The sequence below is a fragment of the Neolamprologus brichardi genome, chromosome 17 (assembly GCF_056152115.1).
Source record: "Neolamprologus brichardi isolate AB-2024 chromosome 17, ASM5615211v1, whole genome shotgun sequence".
Taxonomy (NCBI): Eukaryota; Metazoa; Chordata; class Actinopteri; order Cichliformes; family Cichlidae; genus Neolamprologus; species Neolamprologus brichardi.
In genome coordinates this window covers 14,829,831-14,856,888 of record NC_142120.1, presented here as the reverse complement: position 1 = coordinate 14,856,888, position 27,058 = coordinate 14,829,831, and the positions used below count along the sequence as shown (strand labels likewise).

At 40.9% G+C, this 27,058-nt stretch overlaps 2 protein-coding genes across 5 annotated transcripts in view; one reads left to right on the top strand and one right to left on the bottom strand.

The window, feature by feature from the left end:
* The window catches only part of LOC102792120 (fatty acyl-CoA reductase 1), a 56,061-nt gene extending 37,589 nt beyond the window's left edge, over positions 1–18,472 (top strand). The window contains exons 3-12 of one of the 2 annotated variants that reach the window (XR_015716634.1): positions 223–398; positions 6,009–6,188; positions 7,641–7,818; positions 10,259–10,303; positions 10,393–10,511; positions 11,790–11,857; positions 13,704–13,875; positions 13,965–14,108; positions 14,820–14,947; positions 15,147–15,285. Coding sequence is in view for 1 of the 2 variants with exons in the window: in XM_087830449.1 (XP_087686575.1) it covers positions 223–398; positions 6,009–6,188; positions 7,641–7,818; positions 10,259–10,303; positions 10,393–10,511; positions 11,790–11,857; positions 13,704–13,875; positions 13,965–14,094; positions 14,820–14,947; positions 15,147–15,309 (1,359 nt within the window). In the remaining variant the exon portion in view is untranslated. Of the gene's footprint in view, positions 1–222; positions 399–6,008; positions 6,189–7,640; positions 7,819–10,258; positions 10,304–10,392; positions 10,512–11,789; positions 11,858–13,703; positions 13,876–13,964; positions 14,109–14,819; positions 14,948–15,146 lie in introns of both variants that reach the window. The other variant, XM_087830449.1, reaches the window with a different exon arrangement.
* Positions 18,473–18,870: 398 nt separating this feature from the next.
* Positions 18,871–23,747, bottom strand: LOC102791468 (endoplasmic reticulum-Golgi intermediate compartment protein 2-like). Of its 3 annotated transcripts, none has more exons than XM_006780834.2 (13): positions 23,605–23,747; positions 22,432–22,607; positions 22,241–22,349; positions 22,090–22,136; positions 21,928–21,995; positions 21,797–21,837; positions 21,546–21,647; positions 21,306–21,401; positions 21,169–21,224; positions 20,030–20,128; positions 19,805–19,902; positions 19,556–19,718; positions 18,871–19,441 (listed from the first exon to the last, which is right to left on the bottom strand). In XM_006780834.2, the coding sequence occupies exons 2-13, from the start codon at positions 22,535–22,537 to the stop codon at positions 19,275–19,277; spliced, it is 1,152 nt and encodes a 383-aa protein (XP_006780897.1). In that variant the 5' UTR covers positions 22,538–22,607; positions 23,605–23,747; the 3' UTR covers positions 18,871–19,274. The 3 variants fall into 3 exon arrangements, with proteins under 3 accessions (XP_006780897.1, XP_006780896.1, XP_006780898.1); XM_006780833.2 differs by having other exon boundaries at positions 22,432–22,565; XM_006780835.3 differs by having other exon boundaries at positions 18,871–19,371; positions 22,432–22,565.
* Positions 23,748–27,058: the final 3,311 nt, after the last annotated feature.

Genomic DNA, 27,058 nt, shown 5'->3' with positions numbered 1-27,058 from the left:
TTCTTCTCTCCCTGACAGCTATAAGCAAAGTTTATTTATACAGCTCACTTTGTACACAGCATCAATTCAATGCCAGTGTCCACATCTTGCGAGAAAGCACAGCCTTCTTCAAGTTTAAGAAAAATGTATATGGCATTTAAATGTTCGATTATTTGAATGCTGCTGGTGAATTAGCTAAGACATAAATGTCTTTCCTTTAGTGACTTCTGTTTTGTCTGGCAGCTTTTCGACCGTGTGAGGGAGGAAAACCCCGATTTCCACCAGAAGATCATCCCAATCAGCAGCGAGCTGACGCAGCCGGGCCTGGCCATCAGCCCAGAGGACGTGGAGAAGCTCACCGCCTGCATCAACATCGTCTTCCACTGCGCCGCCACCATCCGCTTCGATGAGCCGCTCAAGTGAGGACCACGTGCATTTCATCCACTTTTTTAAATTTTCCAACACAATGAACACACAGTCTCCTGCTGCTTTGTTTCATTATTACACCTCATTACAATCCTGTTCCACTTTATGCAAGGTGTCTTTATTGCTGAGTAAATGCTGCTTGTAGCAGGAACTTGCTGTTGTGAGGGTGCACTCCAGAGGATGTGCAATTCAATGAGCATGACGGTAATGTTTCATTGACGTGACGCAAAGAGGAAGTGGAGCAGGATGAGGGTGTGGAGAAATCAACCGTTTGTAAAATCACCTATAAGAAAATAGATGGTTCCTCTTTTACTCAGGGAGCCGTGGCGTGTTCGGAGTGTCAGTGGGAGGCGATTCAGTCAGTATTGAGTCAGTATTAAGATAGCCGGTCAGGATTGATTGTGATGTCTTCAGAGGCTCCTGTATGCTCCAACGTCCCAGTGATGACGTCTCGCTCGTTACTGGTCTATGAGGAGCTTTGCTGAATGTAGAGTTGTTGAATCCTGATGTGAGCACTGTGATGACCTCGTTATGTTGTGCTCCTTTAGATAATGTGCTGATGTTCTCCTCCGATTAGTCATACCTGTAACTTCCTGTCATAAGCAACAAAGATCCGTCGTATAATGTTCGAATCCTGTTTACCAAAAGACCCGACAATAATACAGAGAAAACCCCAACAATCAGACGACCCAGTATGAGCAAGCACTTGGCAAAAGTTGGAAGGAAAACGGGAAGAAACATCTGAAAGAATCAGGCTCAGGAAGGAGCGGCCATCTGTTGGGACTGGTTATAGGGTGATGGGAGGAAGACCGGACAAAAGACTCACTGTGTCTGAGAGCCAGAGATTAATAATATCTAATGATTAAATCCAGAGTCCTGTATAAACACAGAGGGAGTGAAGAAGAAACAGTCCATTATGGGAAGCCCCCGGCAGCCTAGGCCGGTGAGGTCTGGTCTGAGGTCAGTTGGTCATAGCTGGGAGACTGTGCCTGAGCCTGCAAGCTTGTGTAAAAATATACAAACATGGTGTGCAGCTTTCTTTGTCTTGCTGTACAAATGCCCAGCCTGGACTGCACTGGATCCTTCATGTAAAAAATTATCTGCAGAGTGAAACGGATGAGCTGAGAAACTGAAAAGAGAAGAATGATTGGCATTCCTGCTTATAGCTTGGGTCTGGACACTTTCAGTTGCACTGCATTTTTGGGATTTTGTAAGTCTGATTACACATATGTTGACCCCACGTGATGATCATAGATTAGATCTTCAGTTTTAGCTTCTTTTAAGCAGGGAAATTCCTCCCAAGATAAGCGAGCGAGGCCGCCCCTTCAGTGTGTTTGCAGCCTCCGTGTGCATGGATGAGTGGAGGTAGATCATTTGTCTGACGTAGTGTAGTGCTGCTCTTTAAAAGCTCCCTGAAGATGGGTGTTCAGAGGCGGGCCAGTTTGAGTGACAGCTCAGTTAGGACTGCTGCACTGCACTGAGCTGCACACAGATTCATATCGATCTCTTAGTGCTTTAGTGTCTCTCTGTGTCCTGATGTGACTTTTCTGTCTCTGTATCTTTCTCTCTCAGTGGCCTTTATCTTCTCTCTTCTTTTATTTCTTCATATGACTTCACTGGGTTTTTTACTCACGCCTACCCTTTTTGTCATCTCAGAGTCATTATTCTTGTCTGGTGACCGGCAGCCTTGTAAGCAGTGCAGAGGCAATAAATCAGACGAGTCCGCTTAAGGCTCGAGAGTCAGTCCAGGGCTTTTCAGCCCGACACCTCAGCTGGTCTTCATCCTGTGCAAGTCTTTATCCACACTTAAAGGATCATTGCTATTTATTGAAAGCTGGTTTTAACTTGAAACTTATTTCTGTTCATCATAAGATTGATCAAACTAAGGTAATCTGTGAGTAAAACGGGATTTTCACCCTATAATGTTCTGCACAGTGGGTTAAAATTTCTAGAAATCATGACCTGGTTACCAGGAACTGTGCAGAAACAAGTGCCCCTCTACCCTTGGGTAGAGGTTCTTCTTTGTAATGAGCTGTGACAGGATGTAAACATTCATGGTATCCTCCCCTCAGCTGAACTACAATGTCAGGTAGCTGCTAGCTTGCTTCCTTTTTAAATGAACTTGCAAGAAAGCCATAAGAGGAAAACATACGTTTGATTTTTGGGGTGAAGTGGCCTTTTTAAAGAAGAAAGCAGCACTGAGTGTTAATATTAGAGCTGCTAGTGATTTAATATTGATTCATCGATCTGTCACTTTATCAATACACAGTTCTGTGCTTCAGAGAAGTACTGATAAAATGTACAGTAGTAATGATAATACTTGGGGCAATCTAAGCATTAAGCAGATATTAAACGACTCTTGAAATTTAGGAAAATTATCCGATAAACAAATTCTACAAAAACCCTTAAAGTGATTTTATTCTAAGATTATTACTTTGAAGTCTTATAACCTCCGTGGCTTCATATGAGTAAAAATTAGCAGCTGGGAGTTTCTTGTGTTTGCTAACTCGAGCTTTTCTCTAAAAGACCGTGACCCTTACAGAGAACTGTCTGAAACAGATAACATCCAGTGAGCTTTGTGAAAGCTTTGTTGATGACAGAGGAGACTGGTCAGACTGCTTCAAGCAGATAGGAAGGAAATAGTAACTCAAATAACCACCAAATATGCAGAATAGCATCTCGGAACACAAAACGCATTGAACCCTGCTGCTACAGCAGCAGAAGACCATACAGTGTGCCACTCCTGTCAGCTAAGAACAGGAAACTGGGTCTACAATTCACACTGGCCCACAAAAACTGGGACAATAGAAGATGCATCTGAGCAGCAACATTCAGGTGTTAGGATAAGAACATGAGAGCATGAATCATCCGGCACTTTGGACCCATAGCACCAGTTATTCACTCTTCAAACACCACAGCCTGCCTGAGTATTGTCGCTGACCATGTCCACCGCTTTATGACCACATTGGACCATCTTCAGTGTCTTGAACGCTGTACTCAAATGGCCTCCACAGTCAGCAGATCTCAATAGCTGGTAGTTTCTGATGAGTGCCTATACTGGTCTGTAGTTGTTGCATCTGAGTCATAACTGCAAAGACAGATGGGTGATGAGTCAGGAGCAGGAAGGGGCGCAGTGGTGCCTCCACCGTCCCTCTGCAGTCGCGCTGGCATGATGCCCTGCATATGGTCCCAGAAGGTGGAGGGGCGATGACACGCCCCCACAGCACTCAAAAGCTCACCGGGTGATCGCCACAGCAGTCTTCATTGTCCTGCCGCTACCAACAGCCTGACCGCACCTGATTCGTGCCACTGGACCGTTCGCCCACAGCTTTCTGCCTCTCGGTTCTCCCGCGACCTCGTGATCAACACCCACGCTGAGCCAGAGAATCATGCAGTGTCTGTTGAAACTGACCACAGCGTTTCTCGTCTTTGCTCTTGGCAAAATGGACTCTGTATGTTGTTGTAGTTCTGCTGCAGCGCTGACGCACATCCACAGCTGAGGGCTGAGGTTTATAAAGTGAAATGTGTTGTGTGGGTGGCCTACAGGAGGATTATCAATCACATGTGGGTTCAGTTGTTTTTGTTTCTTCTTCTTCTGGCAGTTAGGATTTTGTTGTTGTCATCTCTTTAAGAAAACATTTTTAAAACCATAAAGGCCAGCACCTTGATTATTCTTGCATATGTTTGAGTCGGATACACGTGCTTCCTTTTACCAGAGATGGACAGTCTTTTTATAGAGGTGACGCAAGACAGGTGAGGATGCCAACTATAGATTTCATTGGCAGAATGAAGACGATGGCAGCGATAAACATGAGGCGTGAGAAGTCAGGGTAAGAGTGGTGATGAATGAGATGTGCCCTGGTGTTATGAGTGGCTGGCTGCTTATGTGGAGGCCTACACAGGTGAGCCAGTATTCTCCTAACAAGCCTCACTGCCTCCTGGAGGAGGGAACCCTGCAGGGAGAGCAGAAAGAGAGGAGGCTGTAACAGCTTTAGACAGTATAGAGTCAGAGGATTGCTAATTACAACACTTGTCTCATCATTATAAGACCAGTATCTATTAGACTTGTATAAATAAATGGCCAGCTAGGCCCTACTTATGTTTATTTTCTACTTTATCAATGGCTTAAATTGGGAGGGGGGATTTAATCTCTTAAACTATCATGTAATTAATAACTTCATTAATCTATCTGCATTTGTTCTCATTTTGTGGTCCTCGGGATTTTTCTGTCTTCAGAGAAACTTTTTTTTTTTAAATGTTTCTGCTTTTGCACTCTTGAGGTAAAATGCTGCTGCGTCATTTATAAGGTTATAGTCTCTGTGTTTAAGAAGAGAAAAAAGTCAACAAAAGAAGGAGCAACGGGTTATCACTTTGCCAGATTTTGCAGTTGTAAAGCAGCGTGCATTAGGGCTGTGCAATATGACCAAAATCTCATATCCCGATATAAGAATTATATCGTCCCGATAATGATATAAATCACAAAAATGTAACATTTTCTGTAAATTCTTGAATCTCGGGCAGCTCGACTTGCGGGAAGTGTTTCCAGCTGCGCGTCATGTAGCTGGAGTCGAGTGTTTTAACCGATGCATGAAACTATACATTTTTAGATATAAGTTGTAACAGCCGCCGTTTTCTTTGTGAGTATTTATTACACGGCGTGCTGCGGGGGAAAGCCTGTTCTAACGTTTGAGTCGAAGGTTTATTTTTTAGCACCTGGCGGCTCTTTTTTACTTCTCATCCGTAAATAATCTGCTCTTTCACGTGATTCCGTTTACTTTGAAAAGTCTCAACAGGATCTTGAGCTTTATTGTGAAAGGTTTATGTGGAACATAAAGAAGCGGACACGCGATGGTGTTACCGTCGTTGTAGCTAACAACAACACATAAAAACAGTGGCTTGTCCGTCCATAGTGTGGTTATATAAAATATAAAAGAAAGAGAGAACTTTAAGAAATTAATATAGCCACTACAGTGACCATCAAAACGATGAAAAAATATTGCCGTAAAGAGTTTATTTTGCAACACCAGGAAACAAACAATAGCATAAAATGAAACATAGACGTTTTTATATTGTCATCCGATATATATCGTTATATCGAACAGCCCTAGCGTGCATTGTTCAGGACCGTTCTCTGCATTGATTCAGAGCCAGAGTAGATGCTGTAATGCTCAGTCTTGGCTTTATGACTGGTACTACAAGATGAAAAGAGCGAAAATGATGAGGCTAATACATTTTTTCCCTCCTTCTCATTTAGTCTTGTTCTCTCTCCCTCTCCTCTGTTTGATTTCATGCCTCTCTATCCCGCCGTGTCACTCCGCTCCGGCTTGAATTTTTTTGCAAATTCCTGCTCCTTTGCAAATTCATATTTGAATGGAACACTGAATCGTCAGCAAACAAACGCTTATACATGCAAATACAAAGATAGTAGCAGTCTAGCAAACACAAAAACACACACACACTGAACCTGAGCACGCACACACAAACTTTTCCCTCCCACACACAGACTCATTTGCACGACCTTTCCTCCCACATCTACATACACACACTCCCAGAGACGCGCAGTCTTTTTAACACTGTATGAATCTCTCTCTCCTCTCCTGCAGACACGCCCTGCAGCTCAATGTGATCGCCACACAGCAGCTCCTCAGCCTGGCCCAGCAGATGCATCACCTCGAGGCCTTCATTCACATCTCCACCGCCTATGCAAACTGCAATCGCAAGCACATTGATGAGGTCATCTACCCGCCGCCCGTCGAGCCCAAGAAACTCATAGACTCCCTTGAGTGAGTGGATGATGTTTTTGTTCACCAGTGTCGCAGAAATACTTGCACTTGGGGTTAATCCGTGTGATGTGGAAATTAATCCCAAAGAAAAAGAGAAGTTGTATATTTGTGCAACAGCTGCAACCAAGGGAGAGACCGCGACTGGGCCTCCCAAATAAGGGATTGTAACAAGGTTTGTTCAAAAGATCAATAAATAGTGAGTGGATAAACTATTGCATCACCCAGAAAAGGATGCTCACTTGGCGAGTGTGTCAGAATCAAGCCCAGTAATTACGAGGAACGAACAAACAATGCAGTCATTCACAACACATCCAGCTGGGCCTAAACCACCCTGGGCACGATACCAACACAGATCCCATCCATTCACTTGCATTCAGCAGTGAACCTGGACTGGGATAAAAGCAGGAATGTGGAGACATGAATTTCATGATTATCTGCCTGTTTTCACACCTGTGCACACATTTGGCCAACTGGCTGTAGAAAAAAGCGCTTTATTGTCAGATTGCTCCATGGAAGTTGTTGCAAAAGTTGGGCAACATGTACACCTTTCAGTGTGAAAGGAGGTTTTCTTTGCTTTTAAACTGTTCATATTCATAATTTAGTCCAGGACTAACACCTCCACGTGCATTTGGAGAGCAGTAACAAAGACTCTCCCTACATATCAAAGGTCACAGTAATTTCAATTTGATTCATATAGCAACAAAGGACAACTACAGTTACCTCAAGGTGTTTTATTTGATACAGAGAAAACCCCAACAATCAGGTGACCCCTTATGAGCAAGCATGTGGCAAAAGTGGGAATAAAAAAACTCCCTTTTAACAGGAAGAAACTTGGCCATCTGCCGCGACTGGTTGGGTATGATGGGAGGAAGACGGGACAAAAGAGACACTGTGGGGGAGGCAGAGATGCATAACTAATGATAAAAGACAGCAGATATTACACTAATGTCTGAAACGGCATGAAAAGGAAGCGCTAGGGTTGAGATGGGTTGATAGCGGCTTGCAGGGTGACTAAAGCAGCTTAAATGCCACGTCCTACATAGATTTGTCATCAGCTCATGTGTAAGGACCAGAGGTTTGGTTTAACTTTGAGAACTTTGCCTAATTGAGTGTTTCCGTTTCATTTTATTTCATGCATTTATTTGGCAGTGTTTATGGGTGAAGTCGCCTTAACTCCTTTTCCCATAGAGACAACATGATGACCTTTACAGCATTCACAGGGTAAAGAGTTAAAATGCTGGTCTAAATGTAGTAAGCGTACATGACCTGGGGACTGTAAATTGCTTTTTCATAAACCTGTACCTTCTACTGTCCTTCTGCAAAACAAACCTGCCACCTATGTTTTTTTAAAAATAGTTTTTATCATAATAAATCTCAGACTGCACCAAAATAAGTGCTCAATTATGTTGTAAATGGGTGCTTAGTGCTGAAGCTTTATGTCTCTGGCTTCAGGTGGATGGACGATGGCATCGTGCGGGACATAACGCCACGGCTCATCGGCGACAGGCCCAACACGTACACCTACACCAAAGCCCTGGCTGAGTACGTGGTGCAGCAGGAGCAAGACAAGCTCAACATTGGCATCATCAGACCCTCCATAGTGGGAGCCAGTTGGCAAGAGCCCTTTCCTGTGAGTTCACTGAATACTTTGCTGTCTTTAGAAATAAGCTACTTTTGCATAATTACACTTATATATGTTCTTTTTTTAAGTATTGACAAAGTTCCATGACCTTTTCTAGTTTTAATCTTGCTGAGAGAGAACTGACACGCCCACTATGGCTCACGTCTTTGTGAAAGAATTTCACGAGCCTATATGTCAAAGAAATATAGGACATAGTTTTTGTAAAAACATGTACAAAAACGATGGATGTAGCGACTGATGTCAGTCATTGGGTTGTGAACACCTACATTTTAATCACACAAAAAAATTGAAATAAAACAAAGCAACAAATTAGTTGTCTGATAGCTGAATCTCTACAGTTTGATCTTGTGACATCAATATTTCAGTTCTCACCCCATCATTGACACCTACACATGGTCCTTTTCTCTCGACACTGTTCCTCAAAGTCTTATGAGTTAATTGCTCCGTAACATATATTCCACTCTTTATTTTCAGCCATTTCTCTTGCGATGGTTGTACGATCCTTATTTGACGTGATTTGCCAAGTTAGTAGGCTTAAAGGATTGTGTACCAGATATCGTCATTGGTCATTTTTCATAAAGGAACCATAGTGTTTTAAAATGAACACAAACAAGAGTCAAAACTAGAAATTCAGACCATTTTTTTTTTTCTGCTTGCATCTTTTCTATACAGTCTGTGATGCATGTCGTGATTAAGAGCTGTGGTGCTTGGATCCTCGCAGAGTGCAAGTTGTTTGGTTTCCTTTTATCACTGGCTCATTTTCTGCTCAGAACATGCCCCCTTTTTTGACTTGGTTGTTTCTTTGTAGGTGCTTTAGTCCAAAAGATCAGCACCAGTCTTCTGTTAGAGTTGTAGTTTAGTGAGCGGTCACACTCGTAGCTCAAATGTTAATCTACATGTTGGACACCCGTGAATGACGCGGACTAGTTTTTCTAGAATCCCTCCCTCATTATGTGTCCTCCTACCGGGGTGACACAAATTGAAATAAGATATTGATCAACCTAATCCTGCCCGGGTCAGTGCTGCTCTCCTGTGGCTTTTATCTTAAGTGGCCCTGGATTAAAGCAAATTGGCTAATGTCGGTGCTAAAGACCAGCGTTTTCCACCCGAGTCACCTTTCATCAAGCCAAACAGCTGCTGGGATGGGAGAGGTTGGGCGGACGTCAAGGACAGAAGGGCAAATCGGAGGCTGTGGACTGAAGGCTGCTTCGCTAAGGACCCAAACATGAAAGCTGAAGAGTGCATTATTGGTTTTCACTGTCAGTCTCTGGTGGATTTCTTTACATGAAAACTTGCACCAGACTAATCAGCGTGAGCGAGATTGCTTCTCAGTAAATATTTAATTGAAATTATGTGATTTTGCTTTGAAAGAGTTCAACTTTAAACTTGCCAATAATTATTCATTTTTTAATAAAATATTTATTTACTTATTCTTTCATTTCATTTCATTTTTTTTTAATATATTTTTTACTGAGTGACTTCTTGTTAAAGCTATAAATATATCACTCAAGGCTGATGACTGCAGAAAAAGCCTTAGGCTCGTGATGATGACATAAATGTATCGATTATTCAAAGAGATGTTCAGCAGAAATCTAACAGCCGATTCAGATTCTTCCTAATTAAAAAACATGAAAGAGTTCATCTGAAGGACTAGCTCTGAAGAGATGATGCAGCATGAAAAAAAAACCAAATACCAGACCAACACAGGAAAGTCCTTGTTTATGTGGAGCCAGGAAATGTAGGTCTTGTGTTTGTGCAGTGGGACTGTTGGTAGCTTCTGGCTCTGCCTGCAGTTGTAAACTCGGCCTGGCAGCAACTCTTCAAAAGACCTTACTCACGCTTGGCCCTGCAATCGCCTTGGCAGCCCGTGCCAGCAGGCGCTGTGAGGCGGGTGGGGGATGGGCAGAGCGTATTTGTGTTTGTGTCGATGTGTTGTGTACATTTATAACCCCAGTATGCGCCTGTCATTCTGGGAGTCCGGGCTTTTAGAAATGTCCCATTTAACCCAACACACTGTGCAAAATAAAAGCTGCATCTCCGTCTTCAGCTTGGCGTGAAGCCGACAGCCGATCGCCACGCTAAAAACACCCCTGGCCCCAGTGGCCTGCTCTTCTTCTGTGCACCTTATCTGCACCAGAACATATTATTAGAGCGAGGATAAGGCTTAGCTCTGCCCACATAATGAATCCACAGCCCTGCACATTAGAGACTGTTGCAGTCTATTACCAGTGATTTCATCCATTTTTAATGGTTTCTAATTGAAGCCGACAATCCCCGCTTCTCTGTTCTCCCACCGCAGGAAGTAACATAACCCTGAACAGCTGCTTTAGCGCACAGAAACACAACCACACGTGTGCTGCTGTTAGAATTAATCAATTAATGTTGATTCAGTCTCATTGCTGTTTTTCTTCTCCGTTTCATGCCTCAGGGTTGGATCGACAACTTCAACGGGCCAAGCGGCGTCTTTATAGCTGTAAGTAAGACATGTTACCCTTGAATCTCAAAGCTCTTGGTTGCAGTGTCAAGATTTGGAGTTTTAAGATGATGTCATCCTGTGATAAGGCAGGAAAGGGTATCCTGCGCACCATGAGGGCCAACAACGATGCGGTGGCAGATCTGATCCCTGTGGATGTGGTCATCAACCTCACTCTGGCTGCTGGCTGGTACACTGCTGTACACAGGTGAGTAAACACACCCCAAAACTCAGTCCCTAAACTTAAAATATCCTCCATTTGCCATAATGCATAAGTTGAGGGCTTTCCATTAAAAACTTGTAGTTTCCAAGTGCACTCTTGAATGATTTGGGAGCCCTTTAGGTATAGGGATAACGGCCAACTTGTGGGGATTTCTGCTGTAACCTGCAGATGTTTGGGCTCAATACAAAAGGCAAAACAAGCAAATAAACTTAAAGTTATGATCATATGACAATAGCTGCTTGCCTGCTCAGGCAAGCTTGGCCAGTCAAAGGAGAAGCTAGAAAGCTTCAGAAACCCAATGTCTTGTCCCTTTTTCTAGATATTCTGCATATTTTTATGGCTGTATATGTCGTACGTCTGTATATAGAGTAAATCTCCCAGGTTACTCTGTTTTACTTAGCCTCGGTAAACTGTGACATGGACAGAAGGCGTCTGTTATGAGTGGGGGTAATACTCCATGAACACCAAATATAGTTCAGACACAAGCACCTGAATAGATGCTTTAACAGTGACTCTAAAAATAGAGTTGTATACATTCTTTGTGCAGCTATTTCCACCAGCAGCCCAACACAAACCTGTTGTCACGGTCTTCCTGTGTGTCTTGTTAGTGAGCGTCAGAGTAACAGTAATACTTCAGTACTTTTATAACAGCCTGAGGTGATAAAAGAAGCTGTAAGTGTAAATCTAAACCTGGCCCTGATGTGAAGAGAAGAATTGCACTGAGAACTTGTCACAAAAAATGGTCTGGGAAAATCAGTTAAATGCCAGATTTTGAAATATTTTTCTGTTGATTCTTACCAAATTTATTTTGGCACTAACAAGAAGACACTAGTAAACTCAAGTGGGTCATTTCCACGCTGTGCCAGATGTTTTTCCCAGGGAGTGTCTGACTCACTGCTTCGCTGCAGTCTTACCAAAACTCAGAGGGTCAGATTTTCCATACGGGAAACAGCGTGCAGAGAAAATATGCGGCATCCACACCCATTTCAGACTGCTAAGAGAGGCTGATGAAAACACTTAACCTCTCAAATTTTGTAATGTACAGGCATTTGTAATGTTGTGCAATACCAGGCTTATGTACTTCTCATTTTATGTGCTGACTCCTGCACTGTAAGGGTTAAAAACACTGGTGAATAACAGTTTTAAATATAAGATCAGCCTTTTATATCAGCACAGTTTCACCACAGAAACAGATGAGCAGCAATTATACACCAAATGCCTTCTACAGACATCATTATGACCTTCATCTTCCACACTTTGCAGACCTAAAACGGCCCTGGTGTACAACTGCACGACCGGCGGCATCAACCCTTTTCACTGGGGAGAGATCGGTAGGTACTCTCTTTGCTGTGCGGTAACACAAACCTGTCACTGCAGGCGGATATTTATAGAGCTGTTTTTGTCTGCCTGGCGGCATCCCGCAACACTGTCGGCTGTGTTCGCTTTCCTCGTCATAAATCAATACTCGGGTGTTGTGACATAATGTCTCTGTGATGTAGTTGTGATGTTTGTGGTGGAGGCTTCAAGAGGAGGGAGTCTGCCACCTGCTGGCAAGAAGCGGAAAATTAAGTTTTTGATGGATTTGGTGGCGAGTGAATGATGCAGTGTAATCTTAAAGCTTGTTTGCAATATGTTTGAAAAGTAAACACATTTAGTGTCTGAAGACGGATTAAAGTGTTTTATTTTATACTTTTTAGTTGATTTTTGTTAACGATTACTTTAAAAGTCTATGTCTCAAAATGAATTAACAGAATTTAGGAAAAAGATGATCTAAATGACTGCATCTGCTTGGATTCCATGTGAAGAGTAAAAAACTCACATCGTTGCCCTCTGGGTGTGGATATCCGTCCGGCAGGATGTCGAGTGACCCTCAGATTAACAAGCACGCTCTCTTCACCAAGGAAATCGTGACCAGATGGCTCGTGGCGGGATTAGGTCTGATCACTGCGACTCATCGCGTTATGAAAGAGGAAGTGTGGACTCTGCACTCTCACTGGGCCAGAAGAGATCTAGAAATGAAGCCAATTTAAAGCAAGAGGATCAGAAGAGCTCCAGTAACACTGGACATCCCCTCAGAGAAAACAGATTTTTATTTTTTTTTTTAGATTAATATGACATTAAGAAAAGAAGTACTGTAGTGCAGCTCCGTTTTTTTTTTTTAATATTTATATCACAAGTGTCCCAGGTTTCTGAGAGCAGCTCAGTGTTTGCCACGGTGCTTCCAACCAGGCTGCAGGGAGCCAGGCCACAGCTGGCTGTCACCTCGGATCTGGTCATCTCGGTCCCTGGAACCACTACATTATTGTTGTCATGGAAACAAACCTTACAAGGCCTCATTTGCATGCCATGTGATGTAACATCTGTGGTCACATGGCTGCTTCCTGCCGCTGGCCGCCGCTGGATGCTGAGAGGAGGAAGAGGAGGAGCCACCCACGCTGCCCAGTGGGGAAATCATTGAATGGTCACTTTCTGCCTGATATCCCCCAGAGAAACAGGGTCATGCCATGATTAAGGCCAGCTGAGTTTCTGGAAGTCTTGATCCTTGTATTAAAACCCTGTCCTCAAAGGACCTTTTATTTTCTTTGTTTACCTCTGAAAAGCACGCTTCCATTTGAACCATAGAGCTCGCATATGGAGGACCAAGACTGCCAAAATTAAAAACAAATGTAAAAGCAGTCAGAAAGTAAATTAATAATTCATGAAACAAATGTACAAATTAATTATTAAAATGGGATGGATGAATGAATAGAGTTAAGAACCCTTTTCCTGGCGATTCTTTAAAGAGAAGGCTCTTTTCCAAACGTCATGAAATAATCTGTTCTTGTGTAAAGGGAATGTGGAGCTGAGTAATTAGAATAATCTCTCCTTGTAGGGAAACAATTTCTCCATACGTCAATTAAACCTACCTCTTCAAAAAGTGCAGAGAAAAGTACTTGATTCTGGCATTCTTCTATTAGAGCTATCTAAATCCGGCCGCAGGCGAATATTCAGATCGCCGCCACAAATCAAGGGGCCTTGGGTTTCTGTCACCATTATATTAATATTTTTTTTAAAGAAACTCAGGTCACTTCCTGGTGGTGCGTAAACGTTCATTAATGTAACCCGTTTCCTGCTGTCTTTGTCTCAGAGGTGAATACTGCACTGAGACTAATCCTCCTCAATTATCTTGATTTGCAGAGCACCACGTGATGTCCTCCTTTAAGAGAAACCCCTTGGAGCAGGCTTTCCGAAGACCCAACGCCAACATCACCTCCAACTACCTGATAAACCAGTACTGGATCCTGGTCAGCCACAAGTTCCCCGCTTTCATCTACGACCTCTTCCTGCGCCTCTCCGGGCAGAAGCCGCAGTAAGACCAGCTTCCTTCTAATCCCACTTTTAGCCTAAAGAGAAATTAATTTGTGCCTGTTGTAATCTGCACCTCCTCCGTCTTTGTAGGATGATGCGCATCTTCAATCGCCTGCACAAGGCCATCAGCCTGCTGGAGTATTTCAGCAGCCAGGACTGGGAGTGGAACTCTGAGAACATGAGCATGCTGATGGGCCAGCTAACCCCTGAGGACAGGAAGGTAGGGTTAACCATGTACGTGGTGCAAATTTTGGACCAATAATACACCTTTTAGGGTCACATAAAGATGCAGGTGTTGAATAATAATATTCAGAACTTACCTCACCATCTAGTTATTTTATTGGTTTAAACTTTTTGGTCTTCATTATTTTATTTTGCTTTATTACTTTTGCGGAGGATGGGGAAGTTGTCTTAATGGGTTTTTAACTTGCATGCTTGTTTTTAATTATGCTTGGATTAATATTAATGTTTTACTTTTACTTTATTAGTTTTATAGCAGTACCACCTTGAAAGAAGCATACTGTATAAATAAAGTTTAGTTTGTGAAACACCTCTATGGAAGCCTTTTTATGCCACTGGGGGGGGGGGGGGGGGGCTTAATCAAAATTTCAAGTTATTATCTCTTTGACTTTATGGATTGATTAAAAAAAACAAAAACCTAGTTGCAGAAAGGAGCTTCCATAAAAATTCTCCTTTTTGCAGCCGCACATGGAGCCTAAATTTTATAGATAACACTGACTACAAAAATGAATCCATGACCTTCTCAGTACATAATGGTATTTCTACTTGTAAATAAGTAAATGAGCTGAGCACATCATGCACAACTGCAACAGAGCTCAAGACAGAAAACACTTGTGAACATGCACTTTTAGTCACAAAAATAGCAGCTTTTTTATTTTCAATTTCGATTTTCAGTATTTTCAACTTCTGCCATCTTATTTGCAGACATTTAACTTTGATGTGCGCCAGCTGAACTGGCCTGAGTACATTGAGAACTACTGCATCGGCACCAAGAAGTATGTCCTGAATGAAGACATGTCTGACATTCCTGCTGCCAGGCAGCACCTGAGAAAGTAAGTCAACAATCCTTCAAAAGTACAGGATGTGTTTCCCCACCAGTTATCATTCTATTTTTGGAAGAATTTCACTGTGATAATTAATTAGGAAAACATATGCACAAGCTTCCTTGTTTATCATCTCATTTACGTCTTTAAGCTTTTTAAGAACTTGTATGTTAAGTCTTTAATCTGCTTCCCTCTTGTCTTCTTCCAGACTGAGAAACATTCGCTACACCTTCAACACCCTGCTGATCGTTTTCATCTGGAGGGTGTTTATCGCCCGCTCCCAGATGGCCAGAAACATCTGGTACTTTGTGGTCAGCCTCTGTTTCAAGTTCCTCTCCTACTTCCGTGCATCCAGCACCTTAACCATTTGAGTCTTCCTCACCGCCTCAAGCCCCAGAGTCAGCAGGCCTCGCCTTTAGCTGTCAGCAGGAGGAAAACATCCACTGTGGACACTCTAAATCCTTCTTAATGTGGACAAGCGGGGCTCTGCACACGTGGGGGTGGCAGTTGTGTGGAGAAGAGGGGGAAAATGAGGTCTACTAGCCATGAATTAAACATTCAGTTTGGATATCTGTCATCGGTTTGTGCACTCTTCAATCTCCAACCCCGTCCAAAAAGAAAAGTGTTGTCATTCATTTTGTACCTACTGTTTTCGTCTCAAAGTGGCCAATTATATATGCAACAATAAGCCTTTCGTGTGATTTCCATTTTCTTTTCCGCCCTCTTAAATCTCAATACATCGCCTTGCCTTGTAAGTACTTTTTTTTCATACTTGAATAATACTGGCACTGCATCATTGGAGGAAAATTTCTATGAGATCATTGTAGTTAAAGTTTTTTTTTCTTTTCTTTTTTTTGGTTTTGTTTTTTTACTGTGGGGATCTCCAGTTCTTGTCTTTAATACACGGATGATTCCGATATCTGTATGTCTTTGCAATGAGTGCATCTACTGCCTTTTTAACATCCCCAAAAAAAACTCACCGGTGGTTTTCCATCTTAATACCGATCTGAAGTATATTAAGAAAAGTATTAAAGCTAAACTCAATCTACATGTGACACCTATGGCTACAAATACAGATGCCACCTTTCCTGTTGTTACAGTTGTCACTTATTTACGACCACAGATGTTGATGTCCGTACGTCTTGTTTGAATGCTCATCCACTTTTTTGCCTGTTTGTACAGCAGTTTGTACTGAAACTAAGTTTACTACTTTTACATCTTTATACCTGCGCCAAAGGCTAGTCCGACTATATGTGGTAGACCTTGGCTGTGTAGAATTTATAAATAAGAGTAAATCAGAGTGAACTTTATTTGTATAGCCCAGTATATACTGGACATTGTTTCCCAACAGTTTCTAAGCAAACTTTGTAAGAAGACAACTCCCCAAAAGGTTAGCACGTTAGGGAAAGATATTTCACAGGCAAAGCAGGAGCAAGTGATTCAGTTAAAATGGTTCAATGCCTCATAGTATAGAAGATGAAAGTTGAAGACCATTGCAGCTACCTGCAGCAAAGGAGCCTGAATTCATGCCCTTGTTGCAAGTGCACAGCACAGTGGAGGTTCAAAAGGAAAAAAAAGTGGGCCTATTACTGAGCCCTGAGGGATGCCTCACCTTATAAAGTGAAGTTGGAGAGGGCAGTTTGGTGTTGTAGGAAGTCAGAGTGGTAAACATGAGTTATATTTGAACAATGGTACCCATTCAACTTATCCAGAGATGTTTTTAGTGCTCCTGAGATGCTAATTATGATTTGGTGATCAGAGTAAAGTGTCATCTGCATATGAGTGAAAAGTCATGCCCCAATTTCAAGTAATTCTTCCTAAAACATTAAATACAAAGCCATAAGAGATGCCTCACCTCACAGAATGGAGAAATAGACTGCTACGACAAACTGATCCATTTAATAATGCATATTTAAAATGATCCAATGTAAGTTGAAAGAAAATAAGTGGGCCTGGTACTGAGCCCTGAGGAATGCCACGCCTTACAGAGTGGGGTTGGAGAGGGCAGTTTAATTGCATAGAAAGTCAGGTCACCTGAAATCCTGAGGAGACCTCACCAGCCTTGTCACAGTGGTAAACATGAGTGAAATTTGAGTTGGCAGTACCCATTAGGTACCAGTAAAAATAGAAACTGTCTCGAGGAAATTATTGCCTGCTGCACAACAGAGTGCACTTTTATTTACCAAACCAAACCATTTTGGGGAAATGGGTCAAATTGTTCAGAAGACAATGTCCGATTTTGAGGTTCCTATAAATACAGTTGTTATATCTCGAGCCCTGGTTTTTCAAACGCTGCTGGAAAATTGTTTAAAAACAGATTTTTACCACTGTGATTTTAACATTATGTTAGTGCATAAGAGACACACACAGTAGTTGTTGGGATATCCAACAGCTTGCAGTTTAAAAAAAAAAAAAGGCCCACACCTGTGCAGATGAAGGCTCTCTTTTCTCTTCTGATTTCTTGACGCAGACTAAGATATCTAAAGACTCGTGAGGTACTTTTAAATCACATATAGTGTGAATATGAGGCTTCTGCAGAATAATTAATTTAAAAGTACTGGTTAAATTACAATCTAAGCTGGCATTGTATCCCCTATGCCAGAGTACTTGATTTTCATCGTCTTAAAGGGGCAGGGCACTGAGCAATCAGAGTTGAGCTGCATCTGCATATATGTGTGAAAGTTCATGACCCAGTTTCAAATGATTCTTCCTAAATTAAGTAAAAACTAGATAATTGGACCAAGACAGAGCCATGAGATATGAGTCCAGATTTATATTTAAAAAGTCCTATGTAAAGGGCTGGGAACACGTTAAAACTCTACTGGCATTACATCCTTTCTACATATTTGGAATATCTGTAAATAGATGCTTGCATATTATTCTTATAGATTACCAAAAACTTTTATTTGACTGTAGATTTATTTTGGTTGAGTGTCTTCACAGAGCTTCCCACAGAGTCTACCAAAAGTGTGACCGGCTGGTATGATTTTTACTGAAAGAATGAGACAGCTGTGTACAGTATTGTATATGTTGCAAGGCATTACTCTTGACAGAATTAAAAATACTTAACAGTGATGAGCCTTTATGGGAGAAAAAGGGACAAAACTAAATGTTTATGCAAAGCCCATGTCTGGTGAAATCATGATAACTGTCCTCTTAATTTCAGACCCGAAATGTCGTACAAGGCCTGCATGATGAAGCAGTTGCATCAGATTGTTCTCAAAGAGCTACAGGGCTATATTAATGATGTTGTCAGTATGGAGTTTTGCTCTTCTGTGTGTCTGTGTTGTCTTCTTCTTCTCTTTTTTTTTTTTTTCTTTCTTTTTTTTTTTCCAAACGCAGAGCACTGTTGGTACCATAAACCCCAGACTGGAACTACTGTTACTGTATGTAACAAACGGCATCACTTAACCAATGACTTCATGTTTCTTCTGGTGTCATTTGCAAAACGTCCGACCGCCTGTATTCCCTGCTCTGACAACACTTTCAAGTCTGCTTGGCAAAACTGAAATAAACTCGAAGAGTAAAGGTGCACATGTGCTGCAGTCTTTCATGCTCGCCTTCCAGCTCACTCGTTCATGGTTACAGAGGAGAAAATGAAAATCGAAAGATGTATTTTTCCTGGAACCACTTCAGTTCTGACCAAGCCAGCTGGCTGATGATCAGTTAATCAAGCAGGTTTGATTAGCAGCTCCTGGAAGCAGTAAGGGTCTATTTAGTGACACACTGGCTCAATTTTTGTTAAATAAAGACTCATGTCATGTGGTAGACCTGCTAAAGACATTCTTGACTTATTGAAATAAGTCTAATAAAATAAATAAGTCATCCTTATAGAGGATGGCTTAATAGGCAACATGACACTTGCTCAGTCATCCTTCTCGAATCTGACTGCCATCATTTCATGGTTTACCTGTTTAAAAACCATCTGCATGTTATTTCATTTAGGAATCAACTTTTATTTGTTTTGGGCTTCTTTTTTTCTTTTTCTTTTTTACACTTTAATGCTGTGAAACAAACGAGCGGTGCTAATGACCTCCTGGGAATTTAAACTTTAACATAATCGGAGTAACAACAAAACTGTCAGCATCACCGTTATCAAATGTGACCAGAGTCACAGGGTACACATTCTCCTACAGTGCAATAATTAGTGCTAACTCTACTATTTATTTTGGTCATTTGGAAGAAAAACATTGTGATATACAGTACGGTAATGCTGGCAATGAAAAACCTTTATAAACTCTAATAAATAAACAAATATCTGAAAATCTGATGAGAAAGCAGCAACTGTGATCATTATTTGTCGGGTCACACGTGCGGGCCGAGGAATCGGTGGCTACTACCGAGGGGGATTGTCAGCCAGCAGAGGAGTATGGTGGTGGTTCAGATTATTCATCTGGTGCAGCTGTGCATCCTGGTTTAGCACCTCTCTGGGCCTGTAGAGTCCCAGTTTGAAGCGGCAGCAGACGACATCAAAACAGAAGCCAACGAGCCCATGAAGCATCCCTTAAAAGTGAGAAGAGTGCAGTAAAAAAAAAAAAAAAAGAATAAAATAACTGCATGAATTCAAAGCTAGAACCATATTTAATTGTTTTGCTCTAAATGTCCAAGCCCACTCGCCTGTGGTGGAGAATATGCCCCCGATTATACCACACAGTCGCACCAGGAATTGCCAGAGCGGCATATGCTGCTCGCTGACCGTCACCATCAGAGAGCTGGTGTCGTACTTGACGAAGATGCCGGAAACACCGTGACTGCCCGCGGCGTGGTTTATCACCCGTTCCTTGGCAGCAGACATTGTGGTGGTTAGTCTACTTGCTGTCACAACATTGGGCTGTGTTTAAAGCTCTGCGCTTAGCGGCTACTCACTCGCTCAGTCACAGAGAACTGGTGTGTGTCTGCGGATATCTTGTATGTGTTCAGTTTCGTGGGCACCACTGTAATGAAGTACTGAAACATCTGGTTATCTGGGATGCAAGCACACAGGAAAGAATAATTGAGGGTTTTATGAAAACAAATGCACTCATTCATTCAATGGGAAATCCTTTTCAAATGTTTCCTGCATGTTTTATCCTCTGAAATCATGTGACTTACTGTTATAGGTGATTTTCTCTGTACCGTCCAGAGGATTGATGATGCCTGGTAACTCCTCCCCAAAAGATAAATGGTCTATTCGATGGGAGAAATTGTACGCTGTAATGCAAAGATGAGAGAACCCTCAGATTCAATCAAGGCTGTGGACAATCATTCTAACTAGCAGCAGGACCTTATAAGCTCGATTTCCTAAGGCTCTCATCTAGTCAACTTTGGTCTCTTTTAGTAACAGAAAAACACTTTTTATCTCCAATGCCATTAAATCTGGCTTACATATTTGACATCTTTAATGTTTTCAGGGTTTTTTGTTAAATTATTCCCTATTAAATGTGTAAGAACAATGTTTAATACGCTCACAGCCACTTTTTGAGGTACAGCTGTTCAACTGCTTGTAAATGCAAATATCTAAACAGCCAAATCACATGGGAGCATGTAGACACGCTCGAGATGACCTGCTGATGTTCAAACCGAGCATCAGAATATTGAAGAAAGGTGATTTAAGTTGATCTGAGTATTCCAGAACCTGCCGATCGACTCAGGTTTTCCCACACAACCATCTCAAGAATGTTCCCAAAAGTAGAAAATAAGTAGTTTGAGCCAGTTCTCAGAAGGAAATGACCAGAGCACTTCACGTTGATAGGAAGGAAACGGTACGTCAAATAACCCCACGTTAGAACCAAAAATTGCAGAAGAGGATCTCTGAATGTGCAACATGTTAAATCATAAAGCAGATGGGCTACAGCAGCAAAAGACCACATCAGGTGCCACTTCCTGTCAACTGGAAACTAAGGCTACGACTCACACAGGCTCACCAGAACTGGAATTTCAATTTCTGCTGCAATATTCAGCTCACAGTTTGGCACAAACAACATGAAAGCATGGATCCATACTGCCTTTTATCAAATCAGGCTGCTGTTGGTAATGTAATGGGATATTTTCTTGGCACACTTTGAGTCCCTTAGTACCGTCTAAACATTGTTTAAATGCCACGGCCTTCCTCAGTATTTATTGCTGAATGCAGAAAAAGGGAGAGCTGAAGGGAGCACCGATTATGGTGACAGATAATGTTCCCTGGTCTGCTTGTAGATTATAAAAGTGTGTAATTAGAAGTGTTATTAGAAAACCAGATTTTAACTTACTCTCGTGGCTCACAAAAGCTGCAATGTGTGCATGGCCCTGAGGATGGTGAATAGGCCTTAAAAAGACCAAGAATCACTATTAGTCTGCAGCATCAGAAATGTTTGTCTCATGCTTATTACGCTACAGAGGTTCTTACTTTCCAACAGTGATGTGCAGGTTTCCTGCTACCTTGTTGACGTAGACGTGTCCATGTATCCTGCAGGCATTGAGGGGCTCCATGGAGGCATCCTCCCTACGCACATAATGTTTGAGCACATCATTTTATTATAACAGACTCTAAATCCATCACTAAATCCAGTGGGCACTTATGTGTTTGCCTTTTTGTAAAATGAATGGAGACGTGATTATTAAAAACTATTTCCCATAGGAGACTGACCGTGGTGGCAGAGCAGTGGGAGCTCCTTTCAGGAGAGTTTTGTAAAGGACTTCCTGCAGAGCGTGCTCCTCTCTCAGCCTGTTCTGTATGAGAAGCAGCGTCCTGGAAAACAAATAGACTGCAGAACTAGCTAAACAAGTTTAAAAGCTTTCAAACAACAAGAAATCTCTTATAACTTGATAACCAAATTTTAGACATTACCAGAATTTTGTATTTTTTCAAACTTACTGCGCAACTGCACAAAACCTTACCTTTGCCACAGTCTTTGTTGCGGGGTCAGCTCAAAAATAACCTGCTCAAAGACACAAACAGGAGCGTTTGCTTGACAGAAGTGACACCTCAGAAATGACCTTAAGGTTTTTCAGACACATGCTTGACTCACAGGTTCATACTGCAGACCATTAGATGTGATCATGGTTTCAGCCAGGTCCAGAATATCTGCTCCCACATCTACAATAAGAGATGAAATATGTGCGCTAATGTGATGTAAGCGCTTCAGGTAGCAATGTCTCCACATTGACGGCAAACAAGGTGGGATACTCACGCTGGCATTTCATGGCGACTGTTATGTCAATGTTTATTCTCAATTTACTGAAATCAGGATAAAAAGATTACCGTGACATCATACTGTAAAAAGAAAAACAGACTGAAGTCACAATTAATTAACATTTAATAACCTAGTAATAACATCTCACCTGGAAAAATCCTTGTCGACCGAATATTCATACTTCATCCAAGTCTCTCGATAAACAAAGAACTCTAAGACAGCCAGAAGTGCCATGGCACTAAACGCTAAAAGTGACACTGTGGATGAGACAGATGAACAGAGAGTGTTACTCCTCCCTTTTGCTGCTCCCGCTGTCTTGTCCTTGGAGGGACATCTCACCTGTTCCTCCTGACGCCGATGTCTCCACGTAGCTCTCTGACACTTTGGGAAAGGCGTCCAGCTCCTTCACCAGGCTCATCGCTTTCTTTCTTGACAGACGCCTCATCTTCAGGTTCACAGCAGTTCTCCACCTCCTCCACCACAATTTAAACAAGCCTCAGATTAACACAGTACACCTGTTTAATGCAAACATGTTAAATCAATACAATCAAAATGTATAGAACAAGTGGACTGAAGGCAAAAAGGCTGAAGGAACAGATCAGCTAAAAAATTTTTTACACATGTAATAAAAATATTGAAACATTAATGAATCTTTTGGAAAGAAACTCTTGGACCAATTGCTAAACACTGGATAAACTAATAACGTCAAATTTATTTGAAACTTAAGTTACTTGTGAGTAAATCCAAATGTCAAGACAACAAGCATAAGTTTTGAAACAATAACCTGAAGTTTTGACTTCTGGACACCTAAAAAGAATTGTGGCAGAAACAAAGTTCCATAGAATTGTTATTAAAAACAATTGTTTAAAAAAAACATGGTGATTATCAAAATTATCTCACTATAAAATCAAATATTTATTTAAACAGAATTTGAAGTAATTTTTAGTAATAATCGCTAATAATAATATATTATTATTATTATTATTATTATTATTATTATTATTATAAAAATCAATAAATAATAATAATACATTTCTTTTATTCTTTTTATTTATTCTTATTATTAATGTGTTTATTTGTTTTTTGCATAATTTGTTTAAACTAGGCTCACTTTTTCTATAATAACAATGATAATAATAACAATAAAACATCATTTATACCATTTCATTAATGATTACTTTAAATATTGGTCCATAATAATCCTTTTGAGCGAATTCTGTTTAATGAAAACTGTGAATATATCACTGATGCCGACGTTAATGGCTGCTAATGTGAAAATATCTCACTCACATCACATATATTATTATATCTTTTGTCGCATTACATCATCGAAGAGAAACGGCAGAGTAGTAAAAATTTTAATTGACGCTGTTTGTATGCAGAAATGTCCCGGGAAAGTATCGACAATAGATGTTTTATTAGGCGAAAGCATCACATTTAACGATCATTTGAAACCAGACGTCCATCACTAGCGTAACAACACCGTGCCGATTATTTTTTTTTAGATCTTACCTTTTTTGGTCATCTAGTTGGACGTTAAATCTTGACGCAGAGTCTATGGACTCCCGTTTCCAGCAGCTGCCTACTGTTTAAATCATACCTGGCAGATTTTTCTACACTTTCATCCATGACGCTAACACACAGGGGGGCGGGGCGCGCTGGCTTCTGCCTCGTTTGTCTCGTCGTGACGTTTCCAGCGTGCGCGCGCTGCCCATTTACGCCCACGCACAGTAAGCGCACTTGCGCTCTTCAATCAGGAGGTGGAGCTGTAACACCATAATACAGCATACAGTAAAATCACATAAATGAAATACTCCAGGCTTTAATAAATATTCAATATGTGTACGTGTGTGTTTTTTTACAGTTATATTAAATTATTTTAATAAATAAAAACACTAAGCCTAAAGCTAAGTAAAACTAGATTGATAGAACTACAGTGAAAATTGTTAGGTGTGTAAAAAACAAGAAAAATGACAGAAATGTGTATATTTACATACATATGCACATTGAACACATAACTAGCTAATTAAATTAAATTCCTCAGGATAACTAGCCAGCATACTGAAGCTTTTGGTACATAGACTATGCTTATTTAAAGATTTTTGCATGTCTAAATATGCACATGTTGGAACGTTTTCCCATTTTTGTCTCATATAAGATTTTTTTTTTGGATTGCATTCTTCGTTTCATGATGTTTTCAGCTGGTGACATGTCTGGACTCCTGGCAGGGCCGTTTATTACTCGGACTCTTCTACTACGAAGTCTTGCTATTGTAATACATGCAGTATGCGGCTTAGCATTATCTTTCTAAAAAATGCAAGATCTTCCATGAAAAATATGTCACATTTTAGCTTCTTCTTGACATGATAAAACTTTAACTGGCATATGTGGCATAATGAACTGTGTTCACAGATGATGAGTTTACTACTTTATTGCATTTATTATCTTCATGTCTGTTCATCTGACTTCATGTAGTATTTATTCGCTTGTCCTGATAATCCTGTTCTTTAATATGCATGTTATAAAATCTATAATAATGGTAACCTATACCTCCATAACCATGTTTCCTCATAATGCCTTCAGACTGACACGTTCTTTTCCTATTTACACATTTAATGGATGTTTATGTGGTGCTCATAGTGATTGCAATGAAACTCAAAGTCAACATTTTCGTCTGTTTCAAAAAGCTGAGTACACTGATTACACCTTATTCTGCAGAAGAGCTGTTCATGTTCATCCATCAGCACCAGCCTACACTCACAAGTGTTTATTAACTTCCAGGAATAGTGTTTACGTGCATGCGGTGGATCTGCACACCAGACATGAAGCTGCTCACACCGGGGCTGACGAGAGAGAAAACCTATAATAGGAAGCACTGATAGTGATCTACTACAAACAAGGCTGTGATTATCATCCTGAAGACAAAGGGGATGTTTACACCTTGGTGCATGCTTAAAAATGCACAAAGAAGAAGAAAAAATGGGCAGAGATTAGCAGATAACCTCACATGTGTCTTCTGTGCTGTGAGCACTCTGGAGCCTCTGCATGCACCAAGGCTGCTTGACTATGCAGAGTAGCACAGATGGGCGTGTGGGGGGATGGGTGCTGTCAGCTCACAGATCAAGCTGTGGGTCGGTGGTCCCATTGCTATTCACCACAAAGCACGTAGGGCATGTCAGACACGCTCCATGGAGACATACCAGGGCTGGATGTTGTGTTTTGATTTTTTATTTAAGATGCCTCTGAGCCGTCTGCCATCAGGCTGAAAACGCCTTCTGAAGAGATCTTCACAGTGAAGACAGTGCAGGAAAGATAAAGACCGTGTGACACACTTACATTTTCTTGCCTTTGCATCTCATCAGCTGTGTTGTAGAGTTACTGTTAAGTCAGTGTTGATAGCGCATATGCATTGATATAGGTATTTAATGCTATTTGCAATCAGAAAACACTTTTTATCCATGTATTGTGGACATTTTAATTGCATTATTTAAAGATGCAACACTCAGTATTACACAAAATAACTCCCTGTACATTTAAATGCCTTATAAGTGGCTGTGCATCAATTAAGATATAAGAATGCTCTGTGAAGCTTTAAGGGTCAGACCAACAAGTGAAGATAACTTCTCCATGGGCCCTTTGAGCTTCTAATTCCTTCAAAAATATCTCTGCACACTTTTGTGTCTCACATCTCACATAATGGTGGCTGAAAAAACAAATATAATTTACATCCTATGGTCTAGGAGAATCTATAATTTTCTTTAATGCTAATAACCCCCCCCCCCCCCCCCCCCGAAAAAAAAGAAAAGAAAATTGTATAAACATAAATATGTTTTTAACATTTTGTGGATATTTAGTTGCACAAGATACAAGACAAAGTAAATGCCCTACTTTTACATGGTTGTGAATAGAAGAGAATAGCTTAATGTACAATAAGATCCATGCCAACTGTGCAGGAAGTTTTATGCTCTGTTTCATATAGGGGGTATTGTATTCTGTAGGAGTGCTATTGTGATTTATACAACTGAAGATTGTCTTAAAGCTATCCAAACCTACCTGTCCCAAAAAGTAATGAGCCACACCCAGGCCTAATTATTGCCAGGCTTGTTGAATCAAGAAATCATGTAAATAAAACCTGATGAAGAATCTAATGAAGGGAAGTAGGCTAAAAGATATCAAAACGCAACACATCATTGCTGCGATCTAAAGAAATTCAACAACAACTGGGAAACATAGTCATGGAAAGGGATACAAAGCCATTTCTAAGGCTTTGGGACCCCAGCGAAACACAGTGAGAGCCATTATGCACAAATGGAGAAAACTTGGAACAGTGGTGAAGCTTCCCCTGGAGTCACTAGGATGCCAAAATTACTCAAAGAGTGTATCAATGACTCATCCAGGAGGTCCGAATAGAACCCAGAACAGCATTTAAAGAAATGCAGACCTCACTTGATTCAGTTATGGTCAGAGTTCATGATTCAACAATAAGAAAGAGACTGGGCAAAAATGGCATCCATGGGAGAGTTCCAAGAAGAAAACTACTGCTGAACAAAAAGAACACAAAGGCTCGTCTCACATTTGCCAAAAAAACATCTTGACAATCCCTGAGACTTTTGGGAAAATGTTCTGTGGCACAGCTACTTATTAGGTTTAGGCGGAGATTACTTTTTCACACAGCGACAGGAAGATGTTTCCCTTAAAATGATCATATAAAAAACTTGATCTAAAATTAGAGTTTGTTTGATCTGAAATATTTAATATTTAAATAAAATCAGGAAGCTGAAGCTCAATAAACACAATGAATATATCCATATTAAAATGTAAGACGACTAAACAAACATCTTAATATGGTAAAATAATACATATCGCAGATTATGGAGATTATTTCATCAGAATAATTTAAATTACAGGCTGATTTTTTCGCTTTTATCCGATTGTAGCATAACGCCTAAAACCAAGCCCTTTATGT